This window comes from Stylophora pistillata, chromosome 4 (genome assembly GCF_964205215.1).
Source record: "Stylophora pistillata chromosome 4, jaStyPist1.2, whole genome shotgun sequence".
Lineage (NCBI taxonomy): Eukaryota > Metazoa > Cnidaria > Anthozoa > Scleractinia > Pocilloporidae > Stylophora > Stylophora pistillata.
The window spans coordinates 12,947,340-12,971,616 of record NC_142522.1 but is presented as its reverse complement, the minus strand read 5'-3'; the positions used below and the strand labels follow the sequence as shown (position 1 = coordinate 12,971,616).

Genomic DNA, 24,277 nt, shown 5'->3' with positions numbered 1-24,277 from the left:
ACTTTACTTCACCACATTACGTTCATTGACTTTGGGAATTTTTTTTTCGAACAATATAGTTTTATCAAAATATATATATATATATTATTAGATGTTTTGTTGTGTAGTATCGCTGAGTATTTTTACGAGTTGTGCCGTATTTTGACGAGCCCGTAGGGCGAGTCAAAACACAAATAACGAGTAAAAATACTCGGCGATACTACACAACAAAACGTCTAATAAGGTATTTATTATCCAACACGCCAAACCGTTATTTCAGTGCGGGCGAATTTCACGGATATTTATTTACGGGGAGTGCGTGACAGAAGTATGGGAAGCGGAACGGAATTGGCGCGTTGTTGTGTTGCTGTTTCTATTTTCTTCAATAAGTATGGGTAATCGCATGGGGCCGAGTAAAATTAAGGATTAATATCACGCGTGTTTTCGGAAGTTGCTGAAATTGCCCGAGTCGCTGCGCGACTCGGGCAATTTCTGCAACTTCCGAAAACACAAGTGATATTAATCCTTAATTTTACGAGGAACCCTGTGATTACTTTTTTATAATATAAGGGGCAAAATGTTTTCTTACTGATCTCGCGCAAAACGGGACGCCATTGTTACAAAAAAAACAGAAATTTCTTTACCTTGGCAGCCGTTGCTAAGCGATTTTCAGCCAATCATTTTCAAGTAATTTTGCCTGGGGCAATTACAAAAATTAAGAAGAAATGCCCCTGTCTTGACCAATCACAATTCAGTAATTTTGCCCCTTATATGATAAATGAAGAAATTTCCAGGTCGTCAAGCTGTTTTTCTTCGTTCGATTCATCTAATAAACCTGGATGTACATTTGTCAGCCATTCTGACTCTTCGTCGTCGGAAATATGATTAAAATTGTCCGCCAATATTCTTTTCGTAACTACAATTCAACTCTTCGCTTGCGCGATAAGAGAAAACCTGTTTAACCGGTACTCTAGAGTACAAATACCGCGTGATATTTGTACTCGTCTATGGCGTTATTTATACTCTACAAAGTGTAGTTGGATAATAAAAATGTAGGTACGAATCGACTGTAACTAATTGTATCATGTCTATTATAGGGTTACATTTTCAACAGAGTTTCTAGAATGGAGTTTTAGGGTGTGCGAAAAATTGTGGTAAGTAAGGACCTAAAAATGGAGGGTTCTTAAAGTGACTAGGATGGGGTCTACTTTTTGGCCACGATTCCCAGAATACACTCTAATGGAGAAGAAGCGGCACCTAACCAGCGAGTACCCCTGTCCTTTCCCCACCTCCGCTCGGCAAACAACCCGCTGGTTAGAATATGATTGGTCTGTCCCTATTGGATGTGGCACTTTGTGCGGATCAATATTAGCTGAGTGGTTTTAACCTGGTGGCGATCTTCCCTGGAATATTTTGTTTTTGCACTTTACTTCACCACATTACGTTCATTGACTTTAGGAATTTTTTTTTCCAACAATATAGTTTTATCCAAACATTTTTCTCGGGAATCGTTCATAAAGTTTGATTGATGATAAAGAAAGCAGGGCTTTCTTTGGGTGAGCCCACTTTCGAAGGAAAAAGTAAGGAAGAAGGAAAAAGCGTCGTTTTAGAAATATCAATTATTTGCGTCGGGCAGGAAATTTTAAAAGAGCATTGACGCGAAACATCGCGAGAGAACTGGGTCGAGTGGATAGTCAAATTTCGAAATCCAAAAGTGGGTAAACAGACAATCTTAGCAAGATTACACATGTGATCATGAAAAGTAAGGTGAAGGCAATTTCACGTGTATGATGTCTTCTAAACGTGAACAGCGTCTATAATAACAATTGCTGTGATGCAAAGCTTTAAAACGTTGTTTTGGTCAAGTCGCAACGGATTAGAAACTGGCGATTAAGTTATTACTGGTTCAGTCCGACGAACCCGCAACTCGCTTTCAACAATAGACTTCGTTGTGCTATTGCGAACAGCCATTGGCAACCAATCCTTATTTAAGGAATTTTTGGTTTTATTGGATCAAGGAAAATGGCAGTGCAAGCATCGTGTATGGAGCTTGCATTGGAAGGTGAAAGACTTTGCAAAGCGGGTGACTGCCGCACAGGAGTAAGTTTCTTCGAAGCAGCGGTCCAAGTCGGGACAGAAGATTTGAAGACGCTAAGTGCGGTATATAGCCAATTAGGGAATGCCTACTTCTATCTACAAGAATACGAGAAAGCCCTGGAATTTCATCGCCATGACTTAACCCTAGCAAGAACACTGGGAGACAGAGTTGGGGAGGCTAAAGCAAGTGGAAATCTTGGGAACACCTTAAAGGTTTTGGGAAAATTTGACGAAGCCATAGTTTGTTGCACTCGACATTTAGATATTTCACGGGAACTCGGTGATAAGGTAAGCTTGCATGATTTGTAATGATTTTTCAGCATCCTAGATAAATATTTCACTTGGGTTTCAGTGTAAGGTTTAAGATGTAGAAAAATTGATTTGCGGGAGCAGTTCAAAGGTGACGGTGAAATTTCTTAATGGTGCAATCAACAACAATGGGGGATTTTAGATCTTTCTTTTGTTCAACTTGATCAAGCCATTTCTCTTAGTATCCTTTGTTATTGATGTCATTTTTCTTTCGTTTTGATAGCTCTTTAGTGGTATGCGATTTATATAATGCTCGGGAGTGTGCTATTTTTGATTCACTGGGAAGCATTCTTGCGGTCTTCTGGTGGTCAAAATAAACATTGGCTTTCTAAAGTTTACTAATTGTAGTGCGAACGTGCACACATGCAATCAACCGCTTGTACTCATTGCGGTGGTCGCCGATAATTCTTGCCAGCCACGCAACGGTACTTTACCAAACAGAAATAGCCATTCGAACTTCAATTGAACTTAACGTCAGCTCTGAAAATAAACAGTATTAGTCCGATATATTGTTATATTGAATTTTTTGTTAAACGCAATAGAAGAATACGAAGGCATTATTAAATTAAATATATTCTCTACTTATGCCAGCAGTTGTTCTAATGCAGTTCGAACCATTGATTGAAAGTGATTCGAATAAGGGACAATGTTACCACAGAACACTGAACACTTTTTTTTATTGTTATGGAAAGTATCGTGTTAACGGTAAATTGTGATCCTTGATCCAAAAACCGACGTGTTTCAGACCTCCTTGAGGCAAATACCAGCATGATGTACTTGTATTGTACTCACGAAGTAGGAATATCATCTTTTTTTAAGCACATTTACGCGATCGACGCGAAAATTGCATCCTTAAAAAAATTAATAGTTTTGTATCCCAGCGAGGGCGTAATTCAATGCCTTGTTACGTACTTTTCGAATGAGCAAATTCAAATCCTGTCGGTGTAGATTTCATTTCCTTGATGTGTGTGTATTTCACCAATTAAATCGAACGTAACGACGCTGATCGAAACTTATTTGCTAACAAAGAGATTGACGAAATTTTTTTTTTTATTTTTCCGAGTTCTTTGCCTACCAAAAAGATTGATTTAATTTCGTGTATGATTTAGTGACATAGTGGTATTCAAAGCCACTGGTAATATTATTGGTTACCAAACTATGCAAATGTAGATGTCTCTTTTAAAAGTCGTGATAACTTCGGAAGTGTAATATCGCGTGAAATATCCGGTGTAACGTATATTATTTGCACTTAATATTATAGCCTTTCGGTATTGCAGTGCATAATATTTCTTCAGTCAATAACACTGATTTCTATGTTCTGGAAATCTGTAAAGTTCATCCCACATTCTTTTTCTTCTTTATAACATGTTTACTTTGGATAATTGGCACAGAGGCTGTGGATTGCCCTAAATTGAATAACCTGTATGCAACAATTTTTTCTATATCACCCACCCTACTTTGTAATGGATATTTATTAAACATGTTTACATTTTGCAGTTTAACAGGAGTTTTTGTCGAGCAAAAATTTGAAAAAGGAACTCTTTATTGACAAGCCTTGGCAGGCACAATCTTCAAGACAATTTCAACTGTCATACATTTTATTTTAACATTGTTTCCAAAAGAATATGCAAACTTTGTAAATATTGTAAATGTGATTTGCATATATGCTTGAACAGGTATTTTTACTCAATTTTTAGCCTTCTTAAAACTCTTAAAATATTGTCCTTGTTGGGAAGGAAATGCGTCAAAGTTTCTAGTACATTCTTACCGACTGGTTACCCTTTTTGTCTGCCGCTTTAAGAATATGGCTGGATAAAATTAAGTATCTAAGTTTTAGCTGATCACTGGAGGGGGAAATCAGTAATTTCATTTTCTCAATAGTGATATTCCAGCTCAGGTACTTAAAGAGCCACATCCTACTTGGTTTTTGATATTGGCGAGTGACATTTTTGAGAACCTTGGAGCCATTTTATAAGATTAAAAGATCATCCATTTTCTTCTTAACATTTAGCTCATACACAAGATCAGGGACCAGTCTTTGAGTGTCTTTGAACATATGTCAAAGAATTTTCCAAGATTTTTATTCTAGATGATGATTTGTATAGTTTGGCATTACAAGGCATTAAAAGTAATTTCTACTGGAACTGGCAGTCCACAAGCTCCAGTCTTTTAAAAACTCATTAAAAAGAAGACTAAATAGAGTAGAGTAGAGTAGACATCTTTATTTATACAGGAGAGCCGCTTCAGTGTAGTAAACACTGGTATCAATGGGGGTCCTGTTACCCACCCATCCCACCCCAGGGGAGGACATCCATCACACAGTAATCTCATGCGTGGGAAATTAACGTCTCCTGCCCCTAACCCTGCAGGAGACGGGACCCCCATTTATTTGTTCCTATCCGAGAAGACTAGTCAGAATATCTAACCATTTCTTGATTGTTATAGAAAGTTAGCATATTCTTCTCAATAACTTTGCAGCTTGTTGCGGAACTATTATTGTGTTTTGTGAAATTAAGTCGAACACAATTCAAAACTTAAAGAAACCATGATGCAGCAGTATACTGATAAATGCAGCTTATGGAACAGGAACATTTTTCTGGTCTCAGTCAAGCAAAGTCAAATTTGATGGGAGCCTAAAGAGTCACTTTGGTCAACTTGCACTTGCTTCTAGTCAACTGGTCAACACATAAGATAACACCTGTCCTGCAGAGAAGATAAGAATTAATAAGCAATTACAGCTACCTTTTTTAGTATTAATTATGGCATTTAGATGTGAATGTATCCTCTGTTTTGTTTAAAAATGATTGTCATCCTTTGGTGTTATTGAACACTTTGATTGGTTAACTGATTGGCTGGTTTGAGTTATTGCAGAGTAAATTCATTATGTACCACTAGTGATGTAGAGCAGCACTTTAAACAGTGATATTGTAATGTTATAAAGTTAGCCAACTTGTAAAATTGGGTTGTTCCGATGCTGTGGCATACAAGAGTTGAATGGTGTCCCTGAGTAGCATAGTGTTATAAAGTCAGGTGTGAAAATCAAGTGAGGCCAGGACATCCAGAGTAAAATAGTGGGAACTATATAAATTAAAAAAAAAAAAGGAAAAAAAAAGATCAGAGATGTAAAAATTGTTATTAGATTCCTCTATGTGAAAGAACAACCCCTAATATGTGATGCACTCCCAACATGTTGCTTTTTAACTCAGTTCCTGGAAGGCACAGGTTCAAATCCTGTCAAGACCTGAATTTTTCTCGCTTAACCCTTTTACTCCCAGAAGTGATTAACATGTAACCTCTCCCTGTAACACAGCACACAGGTATTGAGAATGCTCAAACTTATCAGGTTAAAGTTGATGTCTTGATTTAACACAAAATTCTCATAACCAATAAACAAGGAATTAAACTTTAAACTTTAATGATAAATACTCCAAAAAAAAGGTTTTTCAGTACCTATTTACAAATATGAATGCTAACTATATCTGACAAGCTATTGTTAAATTCTAAATTCTGTCACTCAATCATTCATTCATGGCAAGTTTCAGGACTTTCTTGAAGGCCTTTACAGATGTAACATTTCTCAGGTCTTTGTCTAACATGTTCCACAGAGATACTGTTCTATAGGCAAAGGACCTTTGGCCAGTAGCTGATCTGAATAATGGAATGTCAATCTTCTCATTATTAGGAGTTATGCGATTATGTACAGAAGATCATTTTTTAAACTTAGCACATAGATATTCAGGAGCTAAATTGTTGACACACTTATAAGCTATAACAGCGTCTCTGAATTTGAGTATTTTGTCAACTGGAAGCCAGTTGAGTTCATCCAGTAATGGCGTTACATGGTCAAATTTCCAAGCGCCGCAGATGATTTGCAGGCAAAATTCTGGATGAGTTGCAGCTTTTGTATGTTCTTAGTTGAGGTATTAGACCACACGGACGAACAGTAGAACATTTTGCTAATTGTGTAGCAGCTAGAGGGGAGAATTAGTTACAAGATCTTGGGATGTAAAGGGTTTACTGTATTTATTTGTCTATAAACCGAGTGATTTTCTTACAAAACTTTTAGCAAAATCTCAAAAATTTGAGCTGGAGAAGGGTCCTTGGCTTATAGCCAAATGTTTTTCCAAACAAAATTTTTCCAAAACAGCGAATTCAAAGGAAACATAGATTTATTTGTCTATAAGCTGAGATACTGCATGCAGAAATGAATAACAAAGCAAGTTGAAGTTGGTCATTGACTTTGATTTATGTGGTGGCTCCTAAAGCTTCCCGATTAAAACAGATCCAACGTTAGGGTCTTGGCTTAAAGCTGAGTTTGGCCTATAGATGAATAAATACGGTAATTGCAGGTCACCTGTGAGGATCATTAATCGTCATGACTTTTTTAGATGTAGGGATGTGGCTAAGCTTGAGGTACATATGGCAGATTTATAAGGATGGTACATTATACTTATTGGTGGTGGCGCGGTAGCCTCATGGTTAGTGCGCTCAACTCCGGATCAAGTGGTCCGGGTTCGAGCCCCGGTCAGGACATTGTGTTGTGTTCTTAGGCAAGACGCTTTACTCTCACAGTGCCTCTCTTCACCCAGGTGTATAAATGGGTACCGGCAATTTAATGCTGGGGGTAACCCTGCGATGGACTGGCATCCCATCAAGGGGGGAGTAGAAATACTCCTCGTTGCTTCATGATACAGAAACCAGAGTTAAGCACCGGCCTAATGGGCCACTAGGCTCGTAAACAGACTTTACCTTTACCTACTTTGTGCTTGTTGACAAGGGTCCAAAATGGGACCTGGCTAAAGTTTGAGATTTCAAGGGATTAGTGGATATAACAGCCATGAAACACAGACAGCATGAGGCAAGCTGAAATTGTGAAACTCCAAAGTGTCAAAGGGTTAGCACATCCAAGACTTAAGAGAATTTGGCACCGCTTTTTATGTGTAGTAAAGACAGACAGTTTTGAGAAAAGGGTAACAGTAATGAAAGGCTAAATTTTCTCTTGATTTTAAGGTCAAGAAATTGTGATAATCAGCACTTTATGAAGAGAATGAGAGATAGAGCATATATGTCAGTTATGAGACTGGATTAAATGGTGAATGCTATCTAAATTGCAGATTGGTGAAGCCAGAGCCTTGTATAACCTTGGAAATGTGTATCATGCTAAAGGTAAACACTTTGGTCGAAATTTCCACCAAGATCCTGGAGAATTTCCTGAAGAAGTGCGGTCTGCACTGGAAAGAGCTATTGAATTCTATGAGTAAGTTATTCCTATTTATCCCTTTAAGATTTCTTTTGATAAATTCTATCTGTAATCTTATGTCCAATGTCAATCCGTAGAGGAGTAAAATTTGTGTGCATGCCTCCCCTATTTCAATCACTCAAATTTTTTATTGATTAATTTTAGAGCCAATCTTTCCATTGTGAAAGAACTTGGGGACAGAGGTGCACAAGGGAGAGCCTGTGGCAATCTTGGCAACACTCACTACTTGTTAGGAAACTTTGAACTGGCAATCATGTTTCATGAGGAGGTGTGTGTGTGTTTTTTTTTTCTGCTATTTACTTTGTTCATTTCACCCCCTCCTGACCCAGCTGCCCTGGACACTCAACTGCCTTGCAACCATAGGGTCTCATCCCTCTGGCTGAGCTGTAGCATGGTACAAGCCTCAGTGTCAATCCTACAAAACAGCATGTGAAATGCATGAGATAGAGTGGCCCATTTTAAGAAGCCCCCTTTTACAGAAAAGCAAGCTCCTAATTAACTGGAGAGTCAAAAGCCTACCTTCCCCATCCCTGAACTTTAAACCCCTGCACTTTGATGGGGGCCAGGCAGGCTTGAAGGTGGGTGATGCCCACTTCTTTAGACTCTCAACAACCCTTCAACAACGAGGTGTTCACGCACCAGTTGAGCTGTGGCAGGGGATGAACTTGATTGGCAATCAGGCATGTTTATGACTGTCGTAATGATATAATAAATTTTTTTAATAAGTGCTCTTGGTTTTTTTGGTGGTGTTTTTGTTGTTTTTTTTCTTATTAAGTTAATACTTATTACTGGCTTGCTGCTTTTTTTTCAATTCTCTGAAAGCTTGCAACAGCCAGGTGGAAATTTCTCATTACCTCTGTTAAATGTGTGCAAAACACCTTGAGAGCCACAAGGCAATAAAGGATTCATTTGAACTCTCTCTTCCCCCCCCCCCCCCAAAAAAAAAATGGGCCAAACAAATAAACAAAGCTAGTACCTCACCACATCACAAATTACATCACTAGACAGGTTGCTTGTTGGATCAGGTTGCTTGTTGGATCAGTAAACTTCAAATGTACAACTACTTTTAAGTTCCCCCACACTCTTATATGTTCCTGCCGGCCTCTTCCAAATAAGCCCCCCCCCCCCCCCCACATCCCTCCTGGCATCTTTGGCTTTGAGTTTTTAATATGCCCCCACTTTATTTGATTTTAACAATTTGTCTTTGTGGTTACATAGTCAATTCCAATACTGACCAGTACCATTTAGTGCCTTAGCTAGATTTTTGTTGTAACTTTTCTATTTGTTGTGCTCTGTATCCAGAGGTTAGTCATTGCAGAGGAATTTCATGACAAGCCAGCAGAGAGACGTGCTTGTAGTAACCTTGGTAATGCGCATGTTTTCCTTGGGGAGTTTGAGGTTGCAGCTGAATATTACAAGTGAGATAACCTTTTTAATTGTGTTTTTGAAAGTGAAACCTTTCACTGCTAGATGACTGCTAGGTAACTTATTTTTTTCTTTTTTTTAAACAACTTTATTGGGTTTATAACATAGTACTAACTACAAAAAAAAGAAACATATTTCATAGAGACAAATTAAACGAAAATAGGAACAAAAATAATTCTAACCCAAAAGTGCAGGTGCAAATGGGACTGGCATCCCATGCGAGGCACCACCCTGTTCCCTTACAGTATTCATTCATTTTTTAGTAGAAAGGTAATGAGAAGAAAGAAAATCATCAACTTGGAAATATTATTCAATTTATCACAAAATTCTTAGAGCTAAAATTATAAGAAACTTTTGGGAAGATATTAACGAAGGGAGAATTGAAGTCTTGGAACAAAGGGGTTAAGATATAACCAGATGACCCTCTGACACTTGAGTGACTAGCATCTAATTTCTCCTTACAAGATCACCTTTGAATCACATGTTAGAGTCACCAGAATAAAGGAAATGATCACCAACTCGAGATTAGCTCTTGATTGTTAAACAAATTCTCCTTGCCAACACCTTAGGAAATGACTAGAGAACAGTGTTGAGAATGCGCATACTGGTCAGGTGTTAACCCTTTCACTTACAATGCCAATACAATATCAAGAAGACAAGTGTTGCGAATAAAGAAAAATATCAACCAGTGGATTATTAGTTGATCAGATACCAAGTTCTCTAAAAAAGGAACATCAGAAGAATTGTATCACAGACAGTAGGGAGAATTACTAAAATGAGATCTCGGGAGTGAAAGGGTTAAGTTGTAAAGGGTCAGTGTCTTGTGTTCCTGCAAAATGAACTTCACTCTTACTAGACCTCCCTGAGCCTAATAGAGTAAATAATCAGCAGTGAATTGTTATGGAATTTTTTTTTACCTCTTGTCGTCACGTTATTGAAAGACACAGTACTCGTGTTTGGTAGCCAAGTTGTTTTGTTTGCTGTTTTCTCACTGATACAAATGTTCTCAGATAAATTTAAGGTAAAAACAACATTAGACAGCATCTTTTGACAAAATATTTTAGCACAAGCTTTCCATGGCTTTTAAAAATCAAAGCAATTTAATTTGTTTGATCAACTTCCCGGCCTTCCCCTTCTTCTGCCATTACAGACTAAATAGCCTTCAAAGGATATGGAAAAACAAATTTGACAAAATAGATGACATTTTAAAAAGGCATGTTTCGACTGTAAGTACTGTCATCTTCAGTTAAAAATGTACAAAGTTGAATTTAAAGTGTATAGTTAATACTCACGGGATAAACAACAGTTAAGACAAAAAAAAAAAACAATTATATATGCAATTGCAATTGTAATTGCATTTTAAAAATTTCTTTTATTTTGTCAAGTTTGTTGCATATCTGCTCGTATCTAGACCATATCGAAAAACATATTTGTGCCTTTGTATACAATGCATTGTATATATCAATGTCATACTGCGGTAAGGAGCGGGTGAGGGAAAACTAAGAAAAGTAAGTGTAGGAGTTCATTTCCAAGTACAATTTACATCACAGGTGGCAAAAGTGGGAAAGTGTTTCTTTATTTTGTCAAAGATTCTAGACTTCAGTACACCCTAGAACTGAGACAGCTGTATCCCTCGTGGAAACGATATCTAAAAACTTGAAAATGTACCAATGAAGAGTATGTGTGCCAGAAGAAACCATGGCCTGTAAACCAATCAAAACTCAGGAATTGCAATATTCCATGAGTAGTTTTGATAAGCTTAATATATAATTTTATTTGCAGGAGAACACTGGCTATATCACGTGAACTTGGAGACAGGGCGATTGAGGCACAGGTAATTTGAAGTGGTCATCAAACATAGTGTATAGAAAGTGGATGAAGAAAGATGTTGAAGTAGATCGAGGTATTATTTACACGTCATTAGCTCTGGACAAAGTAAAGATCTCAGACCACTGGATTTCTCGGTGCCGTGCTGTACCAAAAGAGATTTCATGTTGCCGTACGTCTGTTCATTAAGAGATCATAGATGGCGTCGAAATGTTTTAAGGACAAAAAAAGTGGCACACAAGGCGCAACCAAGTGTGTCACTGATCTTACCCAGAATTCCCGCGCTCCTTGAAAGTCCTTGAATTTAATTTTTTGTTTTCAACGACTTGAAAACCCTTGAATTTAGACTCAGGTGCTTGAAAATTTCTGAAAAGTCCTTGAAAATTAGTGCAGATGAATCAAAGTCGAAGTTTTCTTTTGTTTTCGGTGTTGATAGCGTAAGTTTCTATCGCAAATCACGAAAACGAGTTTTCCTTTCAAATCCCGCGTCCGATCACGATATTTGACTTGTGATTTTTGCATATTTTGTACCTGATTAGTGCGTCGAAAATAACCGTGGTTAGCTAGCACGTGATCACTCTGATGTGCATGCTTGAAGTCACACTCGTTGGACTTTTCGGCCGGTCCCACACGCAATGTTTTTTACTTGCATTAGCTCCTATTTACTCTAAAAGGTCCTCGAATTTGAGAGCCAAGGTCCTTGAAAATGACCTAAAAAGTCCTTGAAAGTCCTTGAATTGGGTGACTGCAAGAACCCTGGTCTTACCACAGTTTCACGCAATCTGTGTCTATTGCCGTGCAGACCCGTGACAACATGGAATTTATTTGTTTTATATGTTAAAAAAGCAAGGTATTGTTCATGATGACGTCATCTATGCGTCTGTCTCAAGTAGATCATCATGAAGAACCAATCAAATTACGTTTATCATTCAGCTTAGCATGTACTGAGCTATAGAAAACTCTGTGGTGAGCTAGACCATTTCTAAGTAAATATGTGACCAACGCCTTTGAATACTGCCAAGATCGGCAGTGTTGAAATAGTGAAAAAAGAAATGGTAAAAATTTGAACACGGTCGTCGAGTTAGAATAATGGTGTTCGGTTTTGGCTATAGTTAGGATATTGAATTATTTGAGCAACGTTCGTGACATTACAAAGAAGTTTGCTAATTAAGTCAACTGTTTATATCAACCGTCCATCCGTTAAAAAAAAATATTCCTCCAAACAGGACTACGCTCATTCGGCAAATCCTCTGGTCCTAACTTTATAACAGTGAAACCTTATAAACATGCCTATTTCTTTTCCTGAAAATCCAGGCCTGTTACAGTTTAGGAAACACTTACACTTTACTCAGAAATTACCAGGAGGCAGTGAAATACCATTCCAAACATTTGGAGATTGCTCAGGAATTGGGTGACAGGTACCCTGCTTTGTTTCTGATTTTTAAGAGTTCTCACATTCTTTTTGATGGATAATTACTTAAGCTGCCTGAACCACTTGTTTTTGTTTTTCAATTTACACATTTGGAGCAGAAAAGCAGAAAACAAAAGTCTCCCAAATGAGAGAATCATTAACACTTCTTTGCTTGAGCACAGAAGTCAAACTTTAGCTATTACTCCAAAAGTGCATAATCCATGAAACATTCAAAGCCTTTAATTACCTTTTTGTCTTCGTTATGCTTTCCTTTCTATGTGATTACGTTAGTAGCTCAGTTGTACGCTGGTCATTCAAATGCGTTAAACTTTTTATTGTTGCAGAGTCGGCGAAGGTCGGGCTTGTTGGAGTTTAGGAAATGCACACACAGCGTTAGGCAACCACGAAACAGCTCTGGAGTACGCGCAGAGACATTTGGGTATCTCGAAGGAGGTAACATGAAATAACACATACAGACCAATAGTGAAGTGTACACGTAATTTTCCAATAGTTCAACTTAATAATTTAGAGGTGCTTCAAAGAGACGCTTCACGGTCGTGTTTTCTTTGCAAGAAGAACTAATTCTTGCTAGCGAAACAGCAAGCTGGGTCAAAATCTTTGAGATAATTTTTCAAAGAAAATTTTCTTTGAATAAGAAGCCTTGGAATTGCGTTTTACGTCTGTAGAAAACTGCCAGAGAGGTAAGAATAAATGAATAGAGGCTTATAGTTTCTAAAGAAACTGTTTGGCGCTGCGTCGGTGGGGGTAACGAAATAATTTGAATATATCAACAAAGTAGATAGAAATGGTAAATTGGCCACCGTTACGGTTATAAAAGCTGACGTTTCGAGCGTTAGCCCTTCGTTAGCTCCGACGAAGGGCTAACGCTGGAAATGTCAGCTTTTATAACCGTAACGGTGGCCAATTTACCATTTCTACTTTGTTGATATATTCAAATTATTAGGTAAGAATAAACCAGAGGGAAACCAGGATGGCTTAGGATGGAGAAAATTGAATCGAATTGCTAACCTTTAACGTAATAAGAGAAGAAAAAAATGAGCTTACGTTTTCAAACTCTTGCAGACCGTTAACGATGCCACTTTAGTTTCCGTGCTGATAGACAATTTAAGGACTTTTCACGCCTGGCTCTTGCGATGACACCTCCTTAAACGTTCTTGTATTAAAATAACCAAGTTTATTATTTAAAATTTTGCATTTTCGCGGGAGTTTGTTTTGAAATGGCAATTTGTGTACAGTCGTAAGAGTTGACTGACAAAAACTTGTACTGGTGGGTCGTATCGCAGAAAATCGAAAAATTATTGAGTTATTCATAATTACAATGGCTGGATTTGCAGCTGTGTGATTACTTTTGTGTACAAGACTAAGGTGTAAATCAGCCATTTTCACGTTTTAATGACTCCTTGTCATATTTGTGTAAATAAAATAAAAATAAAATAAAATAAATAAATAATAAATAATTTAGCAATGGACATTCCATTTCCCTGCCTGGCACGCGTTTCTCAGAACGGATAGAAAAAAAAAGTTTTTATAGATAGATCTTATCTTGCTAGAACCTTGTGCAGTAAAGGTGACGATTTTTTTCGAGAATTACTGAGGTTTGGCTGTCTTTCTCTTCCTGGGAGCGTACTGAAAAGCTTTTTCACGGCGTGGAAGAGCAGTTTCGTTTTGTTGTGGACAGAATGTTTCACCCCATAAATTACCTTGGCAAGTTGAATGGGTACTAAGCTGCGAAAGATGTAACGGAAATTTCTTACTTTTTTAGCGCTGGTTTGATTCAGTGATGAACATGAATTTAAAGTATGCCCAAACAACAAGGTTTTTACAAAAGTTCCAACAACTGATCCCTTTTTGTTTGTGGTGGGTGTTTTAGTAAATATTGTATCACTTTATACTTGAAGGAGCTTTCCTTTTGTATTCAGTTTATTTCGTTTTGTTTGTTCAGCTTGTGTATTTACATATGATTCTCTATTCCAGGTTGGAGATCGTACTGGGCAAATAACGGCGCAGATGAACATCTCTGACCTTCGGGCCTTACTTGGAATTGAAGACGATTCTCACGATACGTAAGTGTTGTCATTTCTTAGACTAGAAACTGCCTTACGAACTTTATCGAAAAGCGCTCTGCAGAGGCTTGATTACGTTATTGAACACGCAAATGCCGAGTGGTTTTGTTCACGTTTGTTATGAATTACTACAAGCTCGAAGCTTACAATTTGAAAATCTGAAATCTATTTTTTTACAAAGTCACTATCACGTTATAGACTAAAACAATCCTCATCCAAAATAATTTGCTTTTCCATTCAAACCAGGGCCACTGAATTATGAATGAGTTTTGAGAAATGTGTATTTTAGGCTGCAATACTGGCGTATATTTGGCGAGTGAGCGTTCAGTAAGCGTCCTGTGTGAAAAGTTTTGCCGCCATTTTGGATTTTAAAAGGGCAGGTTTTTTTTTTTTTCCGATGGGGTAAACGACAGCCGTCATCGTCCTCTTATGTTCTTGCAGGAACTCAAACAACTCAGCTCCTGGAATTGCTGAGGGCGCGCATCGAAGCAGCCCAGGATCCATAAAACAACTCTTCAACAAAAAATCCAGTAATTTTGAAGGAGGTAAGCAACGACGGCGGCCATCAACATCAAAGCAACTAGGTACCAGTCATTAGTCATCGCTGGGGGGGGGGGGTGGGGGGGAAAGGATTTTTGGGAATTACATTTTTTTTAGGGGGAATGGAGGGGATCAATCGTTGCTAAGACAGCATTAAGGGGGGGACTATAGAAAATTGACTTCCAAAGAGGGGGGGGATTAGACTACTAAAGAACCTTATAGGGGGAGTCAGCAAAATTTGCTTGTTTGCAATCAAAATCCTTCTTCCTCACCCCCCAAGATCGGTGGCTGGTCATGTTACTTTTCCACACCTTACTAGTTTTCAAAGAATCTGTAATTTGTTTTTCTGGAGTTTGTAATTTGTCTGCCTGACCTTAAAGGTGCCCTTCAGCAAAATATGTAATCCATTTTTAAGTACAAAATGATCAGATTCCATCTGTGCGAAACTCTGTTTCAATGATTATTCCTAACACTTACAACTCAATTATTAATTTATTTGAGCTAGTATTCATACGTTTCTCTCATCTCTTGTTTCTTAAAATGACAATTACGGTATTTAAACGTTGAAAATTTGTCATTTTTTACTAAACTTTCTTAATATATTTTCATGAAAGCTATTATTGCAATTTGTAATGGTCATGGGTTCAAAAAAATCGCTTCCCAGTTGGACCGAGCACTCTTGCTGAAGCATACACCAAGATAACCAATTCTGAGTTATTTTGAGTTTGTCATATTTCTCTTTTCTCAGATAAGAGGAAACTGGAGTCGGCTGCATCCGCTGATGTAAGTTTTACTCTAGAGTGAAACGTTTTTCTTTTTCGTCTCTTTTTGTCGTGTTTTATTTTGTTTTGCTTTTTGTTTATTGTTTGTTCGTTTGTTCTTGTGTGATGACTCGGCCAAAAGTTGAAACTGTTGCTTTACGTAGCATACGTGTTTTCTCGGTAATGACATCTCTGTACCTCAGTTGGAGAGCGTTCAAGTCTTAACTTGAATCTCAGTAAGCCGCGAACGGGGAAGGACTCGGGGACTCGGGGTGTTACGTCCGACATACTTGCTTTCACCAATCATTATTTATCTCTTGGGGGTGGGGGTGAGGTGGAAGTGGCACGGAATATTGGGATGAGGGATCACATGGTTTTTCAAGGGGAACGGAAGAGGGGGGGGTCAGTCGTCGCCATCAGAGTATAAAGAGGTGGACTATTAATAATCGGCTACTAATGAGGCAGGGATCAGCACGATTTTATCGCTACACAACCAAAACCCTTCAAACCTCTCCCCCCCCCCCAACCCGGATGGATAATAACTAGTCCCTAACTTCAAATGTCCTACTCTCTTATTCTCTCTATGGAAAAAAAATCACACACCCAGTCTTCGTAGTTAAAATAAAAATTATTTTAGAACACTTCTTTAGATCTCAGCTCTTGTTAATGAGTGTGAAATTCATGAGTTGTTAGCTTTTAAATCGTCTTTAAAATTTATCCACTATTGCTTTAAATTTTATTATAATTCATGAATTTGTTTACTTATAGCTCAGAGAATGAGAAAAGGTAGACTGTTCCTTTTCTTCACGCTACAAAGCTTTTTTCTCTCTCTAAATTTTACGAATCCACATGAATTCCGTGTTTTTCTTAGCTTTGCGAAAAGTGTCCGCAGATGTAAATGAGTTGAGCCCAACGTGCATTTTGGAAAGCGAATCAGTTCTCGTCCAAGATAATTTATTTTGTAGCAGAGGTAACAAGACAGCTGTCGTTCATTATCTCCCGACAATTATTTTATTTTTTCGTACTAAAAACCTGTATATATCCATGTTATGCGGAAGAACAGTGGAGGACGTGAAAATGTAATTGTGTCTCGAGTAACCAAATTGGTCAAAATATTTCCTTCAGCAAATAGGGAAGTCACGCAAGCGTTAAGCGTTGATTTCTTGTTTTTCTTATATTGATAATGAAATTAAAAAAAAAGAGCTATGAGCCATCGTGAAAATTATTTTTAGTGGCCCATTCATTTTGTAGCTGGATTATTGTTATTTGAAATTTTCTGTTCAATGCAACTCGTTCTTTAAGAGAAAAAAGATGTCTGACTTTTACCAAGTAACTTTTCTAAATCGTCGTTTGATTAGTGAAAACCTAACCATCTCTTATTACAGCGGAGAGTAATTAAAAGTTCACCTAATGGAAAAGTGAAAAAATAAAGAAACGACTTAAAAAAATAAGAATTGTAGTTGTTTTGACAACGTTTCGATTTCTCTAAATCATGGTTTTCAAGTCAGCTTCATCTCAATTGACCGATGAACTGGGTCGCTGAAGAAGTCAATTGACAATTATTCACTAAAGTGGAGGTGAATAATTCGGTTTTACTGTAATCCACACAGATACCAAAAAAAAATTGTTATTTCTCCCAATATACCGAAAAATGGTCGCATTAAACTCTTGACAAGCGATTTTTTCGGAAGCTTGTGCACAAGGTAATTCAATTGCTGAATGCAGTACTTCCTTTACTATTTTCGGAAGTCACGCACAAACATCTCCTAATCACAGGAAACGAATGAAATTTCGCAGACTTCAAAGTATTCTTTTCACAATCTCATAAGAGATCAGGCAGTTTGGGTTGTCAAACCAGACAGTGTTTAATGATTTCAACTTGATTTGTCCTTTCGTGAGTCACACAGACCATAGAGATATATTTAGCAGTAGCAACTGTTTCGGTGCACAATAAGTCACAGGCACGAAGATTCACTTCAGCTTGTATTAGCTAAGTTAATTGCTCAATGCAATACAATGCTATGCGGAAGTCTCGCACAAAATCCTCTTGTGAATTACAAGAAGTATTGTACTGTACACGCAATATACAAGGACGGAAATCCTACGATTTATGTGCCCTATATGTATTGTCTGAAAGTGGTAGATCTCCCTTGAAAGCCGGCAGTATTTTAACCGCAACGAGAAATCTGTTCTCGTCTCTTTAAACTGGAAGCCGTGTCATTTTACACCGAAATTAAATGGCCTGCTCCCTTTTGCTGGACTGAAAAGTGTTGAGAGAAATTTCATGTTTTTAGACTGGATTTCAAAAATACTTCCGGTGTTGAATTCTGCAATCCGCCACAGCAATAGACAAACCGCCCTTAATCCGTTTTGAAGCGGAATTGACCCCAATCTCGAATTCTTAGCCCTTTCGACCAACAACCACAGATTTCAGTTAGTTTTAGATAAGAGAAGTTAGAGATTGAGATCGAAAATTCTTAAAACTCAGGTTCCACCAGAAACCTCAAGTTCGCCACTTTAACGCTGCGAGTGATGGGAACAGGGACTTGAAATATATTGTTTTTTGTTTTTTGTTTTTTTTGTTCTTTTTTTTTTTTTTTTTTAACCATGTCTCATGATGTGAAATTTCCCATTTTTTTTTTTTTTTTTCAAAAATCCTCGGGCAATTTCTGTCCATTTTCGAACGTGCTGTAGCGCAGAAACGTTTACCTGATTTTGTAATTTACTAAGAAGATACTGGACTTTCAGTCCTTTTCGCTTTTGTTTCAAAAGTGTTAATGACTCCCTAGGGAAGTCATTCACGGCCACTTTGCGGTCGGATTTTCGTAATGTATTCGAGAAGTACATAACTACTTACAAAACATTCGTGCTCGAATCCTGCTTGTGAAAAACAATGCGTGAAATCTTGGGTTTTTTTTTTTTTTTTTTTTTTTTCAATAAATTTTTGTAATTCAGCTCACGCAAACAACAAAGATTTTTTTCCAGGTTTCGTGTTTTTCAATTTCGCGACCCACTTGGAAACAGATTAGAAAAGACTAATCCTTGAGTTTATTGAAATGACGTAATGTTTACCTCTTGAAGCGTATCTGGGCACGTTCTCAGTTGAAGTGTTTATAAAAGCCGTGTGTTTGGCGTTAGATCCAGTAGCTTTTATACCAAGAAGAGGGGAGCAAACTCATCTCTGGCAACCCAATTCACCAAAGTCTTCGAAGTTTGCAGATAATTTTTTGAAATGGGGTTTGACTGCTCGGAGCTGAAGGTGTGTTAAAAGCAATCAGCACTTTAGCTGAGTAAGAGTGTGTTATTAGCATTTTGCGACATTTTTGAGTGATAACAGTGTATACGTTTCTTTATGGTCTCTTCAGAGATAGTATCTCTGTTAAAAAATATATCAGAATTGCAATATATTTTTCTGGGAACTTACTCAGCACTTTGTTTCGATTATTGCTTTCTTGTGAGCTCTCTCTGTTGAAAGCCCAGCTTTTCAGGGGTCGATTTTGCAAGAAATTTGTTTTGTTATGCAGAACTCTCTGCGCAGTTAATGTTAGAACTGCTGTCTCTGAGTTGTATTTCCCTTCGCGGGGAACTCGTATTTTCTCTCTCACTTTCCTGACTAATTTTATTCGACAACAGAGGTAAACTTTAGCCTTCGGTCTTACTCTAAATCTCCCCACACTTTCTTCAATATCAGTCCTAGCAGTATTCGAAACGCTTGTCGCATGTGACCTCAGTACATTGGCCTATCTCGCCAATGAGTTCTCTGTTGTTCGGTTAATAAACTATAGAACCGTCAAATCGGAAAGTCTAAGGTTTGAGTCCACTGGGATGCGCAAATGTTTCGGTTTTCTCACGTTCTGACAAAAATTGAAAAAACAGTTTTCTTTATTTTGACCCACGTGACTTTCTTCTTTGCTCAGGGGCGATGTTGTAGGGAGAAATTGGATGTTAGTCACTCTTAAGGGTTACTAGTAAAGGGTTGACTTCACTTGCTTTCCTCTCCCCTTTTCAGGGTGTGACCAAACCTCGTTCGTCGTCGGTGAATTCGAGGAAACCTGTGGATCACGATGATGTCCAAGTTCGTGTTCGCTCTGCTGAGGTAAGCGACTGAACATAGATCTGAAAAACTGCACGTTAATTTTATCAGTTTTTGAGGGGAGAAATTTCAAAGCTTAAGCGCTCTGGGAACGTGTTATTATGATAGCACGCGTTTCGTAAAGAGCCCTAACACCCAGGTAGCGTGACCGATCAGTTATGGCACTGGTTTTTAGTTCCGGTAGTCCCGGGGTCTATTCTATCCACTGTTCCATTGCTAGATCGTTTTAGATCGACCTGGGCTCGTTTCCTAAGCTTCGCTGTTAGAATTGCAGCCAACTGATTATAAAAGTGTTATTTTTACTAGAATTATATTCCTATACATATTTTGCGACCCCCAAAAGCCGAGAGCTAGATCAAAGTAGAGATTTAAGGCGCGTGAAGATTACTCTTCCAAAAATTCTTTCAGAGGACCAGGCGATTGGCTCGCTCTTCTTTCAAGTGCTATCCCTTATTAACAAAGTTCAACAACATGACAGCCTTTGGGCCGCCGATCGCTTAGGCAAAAATATTATCGTTGTTCTGTGAGTGAAGAAGACGGTGTTGTGATGATCATTCGACCTGGTGCCGTAACCAATATTGGCTTTTTGTCATAATACGAAATGTCACCCAATCAAAATGAATTCTTTAATTGGGAGCACTCGTCCTGCAGACTTCTGAGTTCGTTTTACTTTTGGTACAACAATAGTAATCTCTGATTATTTATTGTCCCCACGCCGCTATGCTCGAGAGCTTTCCGCAAAATTTGAAGAATTGGAAATGACGAAATCTAAAACCTTCCTGAGTTAAAAGGACGAAATAGTCGAATGAGTTAAGAAACCGTTAATTATATTGGTGGACAAGCCTGGTGCAGTTCAACAAAGTTTAGTTAAGTGTGACTTGAAATTTTTCCTGAATTTGTCTAAAGAAGGAATGTAAGGAACTTGTTTGTTTATTTCACTTTGCATCGCCTTCCTTTGTTTTTCCTTCTTTTGTGTTTTATTTTTGTTTTGTTCTGTTCTGTCTTCTGTCTTTGGCTTGTCGAAATGGGCATGTTTTATGTTCTCTTGGCGCCCCATCTTGGACCGAACGGCTGATTTATCTTCAGTAAACCAACCAGCATTGAGTTGTCCGCGCAAGTATTAAGAATTAATTGACCATGTTAAGAGAAAGACAATTGTTTTTCCGTATTGCAGTTAGAGGTTTCAAAGGTAGCCGGTGTGTCTAGTATAGCCTCAGGCGGATGTAAACAGTTCCATATAGATTAGTAATGTCTTAGTACACTCTTAAGAATTCGTCATGGAATTTTATTCAATATTATCAACTTCTTTGAAATTCAAATTCTCCAAGTATCACTTTAAATTCCTTACATATACGGCACTCTAAAACTTACGACCCTTCTTCCCTTCTTACCGAAACGAATCCCACTTCCCACGCGAGAAAAACACTACGGCTTTCTTAGGATCGTCGCGGAATTCGAAGTTAGCTTTTGTGATCTTGGAGACACCAATCAAACGAATTACCGTCTGTTTGTATTATTTTGCAGAAACAGAATGATCATGCGTTGAACGAGGACTTCTTCGAATTCCTGAGTCGTTGCCAAGGTAACCGAATGGATGAACAACGCTGCGAGCTCCCTAAACCAATCGAAAAGAGCAAGAGTACGGAAGACATGCTGGATATGGTGGAAAGAGTACAAGGAGCCAGAATGGAAGAACAGCGGAGTGATCTTCCTTTCGATGATGACCCGTCTCAGATAAGTACGTTTGGTTTCGATATCCGACTTTGTTTAGTTCTTTAGCGGACCAGTCATTATTTATCACAGGGGGTTAGGGTTCGTCATCTCTGTAGATGACACACTCTCTAAGAGAGAAGGAGAACTCTTTCTCGCAATCACCTGTTCAAACCGAACACTCACCTCCTGACTCGAGGAAAAGCGCCATCGTAAAGCTTTCAGTAGGCCATGTCTTTGTACTAACTTGCGTTACCCAAGCGGTGAATTGTTAAATTTATGTGGTGAAACGAAAATTTTACTCACGGAATATTTCAAGCAAAGGTTAAAAGTAAAAATAAAGTCTACATTTTTTTTCTTTCCATAAAGGGAGACTGCCAAAGAGACGAGACAACCCTGGTGATGAAGACCTGTATGAAATGGTGCTGCGAAGTCAAGTAAGTATCAGTCAGGCTCTTCTGTATCAATAACCAAGTTTACTATATTAAGAATAGCCCATTTCCGAATTAGCTTTAGCCTCTTTTTCAAAGCGAGTCCTGGTGCTCATCCTTTGATAGGATATAATTTGGATATATCAACAAAAGTTGAAATGGTAAATTGGCCACCGTAATGATTACAAAAGCTGACGTTTCGAGCGTTAGCCCTTCGTCGGAGCGAAGGGCTAACGCTCGAAACGATATGATAATACGTTTTCATTCACATGCAAATTAAGATCATTTCACAAGAATGGTCGAGCACTAGGCCTCGCTTTGAAAAAGAGGCCAAGGGTAATTCGGAAACGGCCTATCAGCTTGCGAGAAGGCCTTCATCATGATCGTTGCAGGGCACGTGTGTCTCCGCCCGTGGGAAGATTTGAGACGAGTCGGGGAGAGATTTGTTGGGGGTCTGGCACTAATACCAGTGCCAGTCTTTTTTGCAGGCCTCTCATCGACGAACCACGTTGTTTAAATAATATTTTGACAAGGTTAAAATATCTTACTTGTTTTCTTGCGACTTACATTGAAATTCAAACATGATGGAACAGGTCGATTTCCCTTTAGCCAATCAGATGCTCTGTTGAATCAAGTACGGAAGCGCGTAGAAAAGTGAAAACCATTCCGCGGTTTGAGCCATTTAGATGGTACTACTAAATCGATTGCCTGTATAATTTTCAAAATATTTTTGAAAGTTTTCAGTTCATGGGAAACCACCGAAAAAAGGGCCAATCATTTAGATCTTCATTTCTCTCCCCAGTCCCACCGTATAGAGGATCAGCGCTCAGAGCCGCCGCCCAATGCGCCCACAGTACCTGACGAGGACTTCTTTGGTCTGATACTTCGCCTGCAGTCAAATAGAATGGACGATCAGCGGTCGTCTGCTCCTGGAGGTCGCAAACCTCAAGTACAACCCAGGCGATAGAGTGAAGTGAAGCTGTGGACACTTGTAGCCTTGTATTTTTTGAATGAAGTAGTGCGGTTTGTAATCGTGTTCAAAGATGTCTAGCTGGGCTAGAACGCCAAAACGTTCAATCATGAAACGCCACAAGTATTAACGAAAACACGAGCTTGAACGTATATACTAAACGGGGATTGGCAATTTCATTGTTTGAAGGAAAAAAGGTTAAAATTTAACCGGCGTACTGTAGTAGCTTAGTTTTGCTAAGAAAACCTTTGAAAGGACTGCCTTTACTGAGCTTTTCAAGCGATTTAATTTTTGTGTGATAAAAAATGCGACAAACAAAATTTCATGGCAGAAAGTCTTTGATGTCGCAGAGTAGGTTAGTACGTATCATTCCACTTTGGAACTTTTGACCGCATTTTACCAATAGAGCTGTAAAATAGTTAGAGGGTGTGGCCAATTTTTAGCCAGGCAAATGTAGAAAATTTAAATATTTAAAGTGCACATGAGGTATAGATACTGGCTTTTCAACGATTCTAAGTGTTCTTTGTGACTCTTATTAACAGATGAACAAAGCAAATACTATTTTCCGACGTTACGTTTCGTATAACATAAATATATCATGGTACTTATAGGAAACGTAATATTGTAGCTAAGGGGAAAAGATTTGGGTGATTTTTTTATCATTTTAACCCTTATCGAAGTGTTTATTTTTTAGAACTCAACGTCGTCATCAGATTTATGTATTTTTGGGACTTAATAGAGCATAAATTTTAAATACTCGTAGCACCTTCAAAAATTTGAACGTCTCTCGTACCTTCCTTATTTATTTAGGTCAGATATCTTAAGTGAAAATGTAGAATACACCCTCGGCACAATGATTATCGTAATGGGAATATAATTAATTTTAGGAAAAAATCTATTTCTTTACCATCGGATAGATTTTTACACTTGTGAAATAAGTTTGGCAATTCGTGCTTCGTTTTATTTTTGTATTCACCACATGTACAAAGAGAGTAATGAAAGAGAATTTCAATTCTACTTGAACTTTCTCATGCGTATTCATTCTAAAGTACTCAGAGCTCTCCAATGAGAGTGACATAGGGATATTCCACATTTTTTCCATGATGGACAGAATCTGGGATACCACATTTAAACACGGAGGCGCGCTATATATAAGGAAGTCTTCCCTGGGAAGACTGGTGCCTAGGCTCATTTGTCACTCACCGTTGACGTGTGCGGGTCAAATTTAAATGCTGGTTGACGAACAAAAGGAGCTAATGAGATATCTATTGTTTACTTCCACCAGCATGGTGGCATGAGGTAACGTGCAAACCACCTACTTCAATCTCAAATTTACCGCCACAAATAAAGACAGTTTCCATTGGAGAAAGGAAATACAAA

The 24,277-nt window shown here is 38.2% G+C and overlaps 1 protein-coding gene across 1 annotated transcript; it reads left to right on the top strand.

Moving 5' to 3' along the window:
- Positions 1 to 1,686: 1,686 nt before the first annotated feature.
- On the top strand, positions 1,687 to 23,920 carry LOC111333907 (uncharacterized). Its single transcript, XM_022939553.2, has 14 exons — positions 1,687 to 2,364; positions 7,500 to 7,642; positions 7,790 to 7,913; positions 8,948 to 9,063; positions 10,853 to 10,904; positions 12,212 to 12,315; positions 12,653 to 12,761; positions 14,304 to 14,392; positions 14,834 to 14,937; positions 15,681 to 15,715; positions 19,703 to 19,789; positions 21,311 to 21,524; positions 21,866 to 21,933; positions 22,730 to 23,920. Exons 1-14 carry the CDS (start codon positions 2,002 to 2,004, stop codon positions 22,892 to 22,894), a joined length of 1,773 nt encoding a protein of 590 aa, XP_022795288.2. The 5' UTR covers positions 1,687 to 2,001; the 3' UTR covers positions 22,895 to 23,920.
- Positions 23,921 to 24,277: the final 357 nt, after the last annotated feature.

Coding starts and splice junctions, on each gene's coding strand:
- LOC111333907 (XM_022939553.2), top strand. CDS start 2,002: ATGGCAGTGCAAGCATCGTGTATGGAGCTTGCATTGGAAGGTGAAAGA. Junction 19,790..21,310: donor TTCGTGTTCGCTCTGCTGAG/GTAAGCGACTGA, acceptor ATTATTTTGCAG/AAACAGAATGATCATGCGTT. Junction 21,525..21,865: donor TGATGACCCGTCTCAGATAA/GTACGTTTGGTT, acceptor CTTTCCATAAAG/GGAGACTGCCAAAGAGACGA.